The sequence below is a fragment of the Penaeus chinensis genome, chromosome 3, assembly GCF_019202785.1.
Source record: "Penaeus chinensis breed Huanghai No. 1 chromosome 3, ASM1920278v2, whole genome shotgun sequence".
NCBI classification, from domain to species: domain Eukaryota; kingdom Metazoa; phylum Arthropoda; class Malacostraca; order Decapoda; family Penaeidae; genus Penaeus; species Penaeus chinensis.
Window position 1 is genome coordinate 33,476,520 of NC_061821.1, and position 8,400 is coordinate 33,484,919.

At 37.7% G+C, this 8,400-nt stretch overlaps 1 protein-coding gene across 3 annotated transcripts in view; it reads left to right on the top strand.

The window, feature by feature from the left end:
* LOC125037954 (7SK snRNA methylphosphate capping enzyme-like) overlaps nucleotides 1–6,983 on the top strand; it is a 29,212-nt gene extending 22,229 nt beyond the window's left edge. For all 3 annotated transcript variants that reach the window (XM_047631197.1, XM_047631205.1, XM_047631189.1), the window contains exons 6-9: nucleotides 356–956; nucleotides 1,072–1,290; nucleotides 3,603–3,758; nucleotides 3,866–6,983. In XM_047631197.1, coding sequence (XP_047487153.1) covers nucleotides 356–956; nucleotides 1,072–1,290; nucleotides 3,603–3,758; nucleotides 3,866–4,936 — 2,047 coding nt within the window. In that variant the 3' untranslated portion in view covers nucleotides 4,937–6,983. The remainder of the gene's footprint in view (nucleotides 1–355; nucleotides 957–1,071; nucleotides 1,291–3,602; nucleotides 3,759–3,865) is intronic.
* Nucleotides 6,984–8,400: the final 1,417 nt, after the last annotated feature.

Below are 8,400 nucleotides of genomic sequence, written 5' to 3' on the forward strand. Positions count from 1 at the left end.
ATACATTAGTTACCCCTATCAATGGTATGGTCTCAATGAAAGGGTTTACCAATATAAATCAGGTTTCAGTGGTATTAACTGCAAAAAGTCTGGCAAGGTGTCAAGTATTTTTTAGTGTTAACAGGTTTTATCTTGCATTCAGAGATGTACACCAGGATTTATGGGATATTCTGGTAACTTTTTTGAAGAAATTAGAAAGTACAAACATTTAGATGTAGTGACTTTTTTCTTTAACAAAGTAAAGGGGAAAGAATTACATATTCAATAGTCATAGATTGTATACAAGCATATGTAAGTGCATGTTTATCTCAGTGCTTTTCTTTGCAGTATTTAATTGCATTTTTCCTTATTTCAGGGAATGCACAGGACCAGTTACACCGACTGGACTAAAGCCATCAACAAGTGGTATCCCGAGACTACCATTCAAAAAGCAGCGAACTAAGTCAGACAACAAGATTGTCAGTCCAGTGATTCCCCAGCCTGGAGTGGAGCGCAAGAGACATCCAAGCCATTCCAGACAGTATACTGATAAGCCTCACCTCAGCCAACAAAATTTGGTCCCTCCCCAAAAATACAATCCTAAGAATGAACATTTTCAGTATGGGAACTATAACAAATATTATGGCTATAGGAACCCTGACCAGACTCCTGATGTGAGACTAGACTATTTGAAACGTGATTGGTTTGAGGGCAAGGAAGTGCTTGATATAGGTTGTAACATTGGACATATAACTTTAACTCTTGCAAGGGATTTTAACCCAAAGCGAGTTGTTGGAATTGATATTGATAAAAAATTGGTCAATATTGCGGAAAAAAACATCAAACATTATTTTCGCAAGAGTGATGCAGAGGAAGCCAACTTCCCCAAGTCAATGAAATTGTTATATGGTCCGTTAAAACCTCCTGTAAGAGCTGATGGCAGCCGCAGCTTCCCATACAATGTTAAGTTTGTTCATGTAAGTAAGCCTTCATGCTATTTATTTTTGTTCTTTTGTCTTTCAGTGACAAAATCATTTTATAGTAGATTTAAGATAGGAAAGAATAAAGATTAATTTTTTTTTTTTTTTCCAGGCAAATTATGTCCTGGAGTCGGATGAATTGCTGGAAACTGTTCGGCCAGAGTTTGACCTAATACTGTGTCTTAGTGTCACCAAATGGATCCATCTCAACTGGGGAGATTCGGGACTCAAGAGGTTTTTTCGACGCATATTTCACAACTTAAAGCCAGGTGGAAGACTGGTACTAGAGCCACAGGGCTGGCCATCATACAGCAAGCGCAGAAAACTCACAGTAAGTATTTTTGCGTGCCATGTTCCAGAATTGCTTATGAATTGGCAAAATTGATTATCCAATCCTTAGGGAAGGAGAGGAAGGGAGATGGAAGAAGAGGAGGAGGAACAGGAGAAGGAGGGAGAGGAGAAAAGAGGAAGGTGAAAGTTGGAGAAGAAAAAAGAGGAATGAAAATAAAAATTAATATAAAAGGAGAAAGAGAAGGAGGAAAACTTAGAAACACACACACACACACAAACAAACAAACAAACAAACAAACAAACAAACAAACAAACAAACACACACACACACACACACACACACACACACACACACACACACACACACACACACACACACACACACACACACACACACACACACACACACACATACACACACACATATATGCATATGCATATGCACACATACACCTGTACACAAAAGCACACACAAGCACACACATGTACAGACATGCACACATGCATGTAAGCACGTACACATGCACTCACAAGCATGTTGGCACACTGATGCACACACATTCATGCACACATGCATAAAAGCACACATGTGCACACGCACATGAACCCCCCCCCCCCCCCCACACACTCTTTCTCTTTCTATTTCACTTTTCTCTCTCTATTTCTCTTTTCTCTTTTTTTCTCTTTCTATTTCTTTTTTCTATTTCTTTCTCTTTCATTTCTCTTTTCTCTCTTTCTCTTTCTATTTCTCTTTTCTCTCTTTTTCTCTTTCTATTTCTCTTTTCTCTTTCTCTTTCTATTTCTCTTTTCTCTCTCTTTCTATTTCTCTGTTCTCTCTCTTTTATCTCTTTTTCTTTCTATTTATCTTTTCTCTCTCTCTCTCTTTTTATTTCTCTTTTCTCTCTCTTTCTTTCTATTTCTTATTTCTCTCTCTTTCTCTTTCTCTTTTCTCTCTTTCGCTTTCTATTTCTCTTTTCAATCTCTTTCTCTTTCTATTTCCCTCTTCTCTCTTTCTTCTCTTTTCTCTCTCTATTTCTCTTTTCTCTCTTTCTCTTTTCTCTCTCTCTCTCTTCTCTTCTCTTCCTCTCCTCCTCTTTCTCTCTCTCTCTCTTCTCTTCTCTCTTCTCTCTTTCTCTTCTCTCCTCTCTCTTTCCTTCTCTCTTCTCTCCTCTCTCCTTCCTTCTCTTTTCTCTTCTCTCTCTTCTCTCTTCTCCTCTCTCTTCTCTCTCTCTCTCTCTCTCTCTCTCTCTCTCTCTCTCTTCTCTCTCTCTCTCCTCTCTCTCTCTCTCTCTCTCTTCTCTCTCTCTCTTCTCTCCTCTCTCTCTCTCTCTCTCTCTCTCTCTCTCTCTCTCTCTCTCTCTCCTCTCTCTCTCTCCTCTCTCTTCTCTCTCCTTCTCTCTCTCCTCTCTCCTCTTCTCTTCTCTCTCTCCTCTTCTCTCATCTCTCCTCTTCTCCTCTTTCTCTTTCTCTCTCTCTCTCCTCTCTCTCTCTCTCTCTCTCTCTTTCTCTCTCTCTCTTTCTCTTCTCTCTCTCTCTCTCTCTCTCTCTCTCTCTCTCTCTCTCTCTCTCTCTCTCTCTCTCTCTCTCTCTCTCTCTCTCTCTCTCTCTCTCTCTCTATCTCTCTCTCTCTCCTCTCTCTCCTCTCTCTCCTCTCTCTCCTCTCTCTCCTCTCTCTCTCTCTCTCTCTCCTCTCTCTCTCTCTCTCTCTCTCTCTCTCTCTCTCTTCTCTCTCTCTTCTCTCTCTCTCTCTCTCTCTCTCTCTCTCTCTCTCTCTCTCTCTCTCTCTCTCTCCTCTCTTCTTTATCTTTTCTCTTTCTTTATCTTTTCTCTTTCTTTATCTTTTCTCTCTCCCTTTCTCTTTTCTCTCTCCCTTTCTCTTTTCTCTCTCCCTTTCTCTCTCTCTTTCTCTTTTCTCTCCCTTTTCTCTCTCTCTTTTCTTTCCCTTTCTCTCTCTCTTTCTCTTTTCTCTTTTCTTTCCCTTTCTCTCTCTCTTTTCTTTCCCGTTCTCTCTCCCTTTTCTTTCCCTTTCTCTCTCCCTTTCTCTCTCTCTTTTCTTTCCCTTTCTCTCTCCCTTTCTCTCTCTCTCTTTTCTCTCTCACAGAATTAAGCACAAGTCTGATTTGATGATTTTGGTTGGAATAATACCTGCATACATTGAAGAAAGTGCTGTAAATAATATAGCAAAAAACTTAGGTCACAGTGAAAAACTGCTTGAACTCTTACTTAGCCACAACCACAATCTCTGTTCATACGAATATACTTTTATTTAATTAAATTTTCTTTCAATTAAAAAAATATATTGAAGTAATAGTGCTCATTCTAATGGGTTATATTTCTCTTCTCAATTTACAGAAAAGAATTTTTGAAAACTACAAGAACATCAGGTTATTCCCTGAAAAATTTAATGACTACTTACTACATGAGGTGGGATTTAGCACAAGTGAGAAGATGGTGACTCCTCATCATGCATCCCGTGGCTTCCAAAGACCCATCATTGTTTACACAAAGGTAAATAGTGTGCATTATACAAAATACTAATTATCATTTGTATATATGATTTTAATATCTGTTGAGTTTTAACATTGGTCACTTCATGAAATATTCTCTATTGGTAGGCTGGCATTAGCACAAAGGTCAGCTCATCGGGGGAAGGTATGTCAAGAGATGGCTCTGCTAAGAGGGGGAGGATGAATGCAGGACGTGACTGTGAAGACAAGAAGAAAGAGATCGCTGAGAAAATCATTGACGTGGAAGCATCAGCGAAAAAAGCTCTGAAAAGGACTATGGACGATTCTTCCACAGAAGCGCAAGGTAGTGGTTTGGAAAAGAAATGCAGAATAAAGTGCAAAAATGAGGAACAGAGGAATGCAGATGTACAGACTCCAAGTAATGATACAAAACTTTCTTCCCACCAAATAACAGGACAGAATGAATGTGCAGAAAATATTGAAAACTTGAAAAAATCTAATAGTACCTTGGTACATACCAGTCAGGAGGCTGGTGGTCTGGTTTCAGTGACAGAAAAACCGGATGTTTCTGTATTGAAGGCTTGTGATGCTAGTGTCTGTGATACAGTCATTACTGGTAGTACTGGTGATAGTTCTCTGGTGAATGAAGTAGGTTCCCAAGTAACACATTCCCCAAGTAATGCACAAAGTGAGAGTAAATTTGATAATCTGCCTTATACTACAATAACTAATATTGACAAAACTGAGAAATGCAGTGCCACTTCAAAACATGTTATTCAGGCTGTTACCCCTCCTGGTATTTCAGTTTCTCAAGTTGATGTTTCAGGTATATCTTTGGCAAAAAAAGATGAAAGTTGCACTGTTTATAATGTTAGAACTCTTCCAAGGGAAGATTTTACTGTGATAGACAACTGTATATCCAGAAAAACTGAGGGCATTGATACTGGACTTGTTGGTGTGAAAAACAATAGACATAGCCTTGAAAACAAGGCTTCTGTGTGTAATGACATTAAATCATTAGATAGGGAAATCCCCAGAGACATGGTGAAAAGTGAAGTATCTGCTGGTTTATCAAGCTGTAAATCTCCAAGGAATGAAAACCTTGACTGCACAGTTGATACTTCTCCACTCAAGCGAAAGAATGCGGAAACAGGGGGAAAAGATAGTAGCATTTGTGAAGAAAGAAACAATAAACAGCCGAGACTTGAAAATCAGTGAGCAACTTCCAAACTTGTTCATGTAAGGAGCAGAGTACTGAATTTTGCAGGAAACACAAAAGACACAGGTATTGGTTTCCAGACAAAGTTGATCATCCAGTTAATTTTTCATATTGGTAGGAAAAAAGTCATATGCCACATAAAGTTTGGTACAGCATTTCTTTGCATACAATGGAAGGAGAGGAAGTAATGCATTCAGTGTTTGATGGAATTCATAGAAAGTGGGAATGCATGGCTGTGAATCCAGGACTGACTGCTTGGTGGCCTTGTATACGCTTTAACATCTTCAAAGTTAATGTTTAATGATTGCTTGAAGTGCCAGATGTCAACTAATTGCTTTTGGACAGCCAACAGTGCTTCAACATCTAGCTTACATTTTAATTTTAGTTCACCAAATTCTAACGGTGAACCTTGTTTTAATGATCAGGCAAATGCTTGCATTCTTGTATTGTATGTAGTTGGATTGTATGTATGAAAGACAGTTTTTTATTTCATATATTTATTTTTTAGTTTTTCATGTTTTTAAGGTTTGTTATTGTTAAAGTTCAAATGTTGAAAATGTAAATCTGATAAAACCAGCCTGTGTCTCTTTGTAACACTAGTCGGCAAGAATGTTAAATTCTGCTTTTCCTTCTGTATTTTATTCACTGTCACAAGAACAAGCTTACAAGGCCATTTCTGGGAAAATTATGTCATGTTCACATAATGTGAAAACATGATGTACAATTCATTATTGGATTTTATTATCCTTCATTTTTTCTGTAGTTGTCTTCTACCTTCTTGATTTCAGTGGACCGTCTTTTATTCAGTTAGTAGGGAGAAGCGATTTCCAACTTTTACCCTTGTGATCATGCCTGACGAGGATCTGACAGTTCAGTTTATACAGAATGGTCCATTAGTATTCTAGCTCAGGTGGACAAGGAGAAGAAAGTCTTAGTTTTTATTTAGAATATAATTTTGACAGGTAAATATGGGACTGGTCTCGTTTTCTTCAGAAAGACAGTGATTGGAACGTATTTCCTTCAGTTTCGATCATGTGTTCACGTTATAACTCATAAAAATAATGCAGTCTTGTAAATGCAAAACTTTTTTCTTGTATAAAGAAAATACACAAAAAAAAGGTGGAACGAACGTGACCTGTCCACAGTCTTTCTGAAAGGAATACACGTCCCATCTCCAAAAATTACAACCTGAGTACGGTTTGTGAGAAAAAGTCTCGTATATTCCATTTTCCACTTCCTATCTGCAATGGAAATTATATGCTCATATTTTCCATTTTCCACTTCCTATCTGCAATGCTTTCCTTTTACCATTTTCAATGAATATATATGTACAACAATTTGGTGGACTAATATGTATATTGTATTTTCATTGGTATACTACATTTGTAAAATCCCGCTTTTTTCATTTTTGTAGCAAAAGGTATTTGATATTTGTTCGGACCCATTAGTTTTCGGTTGAGACCAGTGTCTTCTTTGCTCGCACCAAATTTTTGAAATATGAAGATGGATCTGATCTCACTTTGAAAGACTGGTCGGGCAGTAATTAGACACATTTTCGATCATGTATTTATGTTATAACTCGGGCAAAATTCGTTATAAAGTGCTATACTTCAAACTTTTATTTATAGATATTGAGAATAGTGGAACACGCCTGAGGAAGGCCAGTAAGGTTTTTCTGTTACATTTTAGTGGAGTAAGCTCTCGTTTAGGTACCCGCAAAACTGCAATGTGAGTAGGCTTCAACAGGTTTTAAGCCAACAAATTTTATAGCGATTTTACCGTATGCATACTTAAACATAAGAATATATCAGTATATGCAATATATGCTATTCTTTTAAAAAATAATTTCTGTAAATCTCTGAACAAAGACCATGCCCACACTCCTTTGATGGGAAAAAATGTTCTTTAAGAAGCAACTTTCAAAAGTACCACACGCTTTCGAGCAGTAGGACTTCTATATTCGAATAACAGGACTTGTATAGTAATTTCATTTTCTGTGTCATATTTTCAAAAAAAAAAACACCTTTCATAAAATGTTTCCGTGTCTTACAGCGTTTGTTTACACCTAGATAGATCTTTTTAACATGTATTAGATGCTAACACGCCGATATAAGTAAGTGTAAGTTATCAAAGTAACCATGTTTAATCGAAAACAAAAGTCAGTATGTACATCGTAGCATTCCTATTAAAGCAAGCAGCACTACAAACTAACGATGGGGCAGTCAGCATCACAAGTGTGTTGCATATTTTTCGCTACTAAGTGACCCAAATTTGCCCGCTTGTTGATAGACAATGGGCGTTTATATTAACCCAATGTTAGCGGGCTTATTTTCCGAGTTTGGTTACATACAGATGGCTCCACGTGTGCTCAACTGCAAGGAGTCTTTATCAGTTGGCCCTAGTGACCGATCCTGATTTCCCCATTCCTTGAATTGGCCGGAAAATGCGTTATCTTTCCAAAACTACTAATATTGACATGATCATCCTTATTGATATTGAGTATTAGATTGTTATTGAAACATTAATAACATCAAAGACAATAAAATAGTAGAAGTGAATCTTTCAAAAATTAAGGAAAAGGGTTAACAGGTGAGATAAGTAAGACTAATGACTCCTTGGTGACTATGCACTTGTAGAGTCGTCTAAGTGTAAAGGCAATGTATAAAACTTTTATTACAGTAGGCATAGCATTGCAATCTTGCCACCTGCACTCATTGGGTTAATCATCGATTTCTCGAAGAATTTTTGAAAATGTCGAAATATTCTAAAAACTTTAAAGCATTCTGACAGCATACAGCAAGCTCTTGGCAGATTTATTATTTATTTGTTGAAAAAAAAAAAAAAAAATCGTCAACGTCTAAGGACAGCAGCGCATTCAAAATGCAGTGCTAATGTGGGGCTTGGGAGCGAAGCCCTGATGTGTAGCATTATGTTAAAGCATTGTGGCGAAAGGGGTTAAGTGGACAGAAAGGAATGAAGAAGTGAAGGAAACGGCAAGGGGGAGAATAAAAGACCATGCAAAATTTGTTGGTGGGAGGTCTGAGGGAAAAAAAGGCAGGGGGTGATCCCCTCAGCCTCCGTCTCCTAAGCCCTTCCACAAGCAAGGAATTGGGGGGAGCTCTTGACGGAGTTTCATACGAATATACTGAACAAAATTATAATGGCAGTTATATAAATAACATTACATATACACACTCAGGAGTCGATTTTTAAAAATCACTCAAAAAAGATTACCCTTTATTTATATATGTATTAATTTAACACGATTAACGAACATTGAATGCATAATGATTCTTGGTCACTCACCTCAGTTACACCTGATATCCTATGAAAACATGTTTAAAATGTAGATTGGATGTAAAAGGTTATGATCCCCTCCCTTCTAATTGAGCAATGTGCACAATCCGGCCTCATTGCCGTCGTTTCTGCCGGGGGCCATCCCAACGAATTCGTGTTGTTCGTA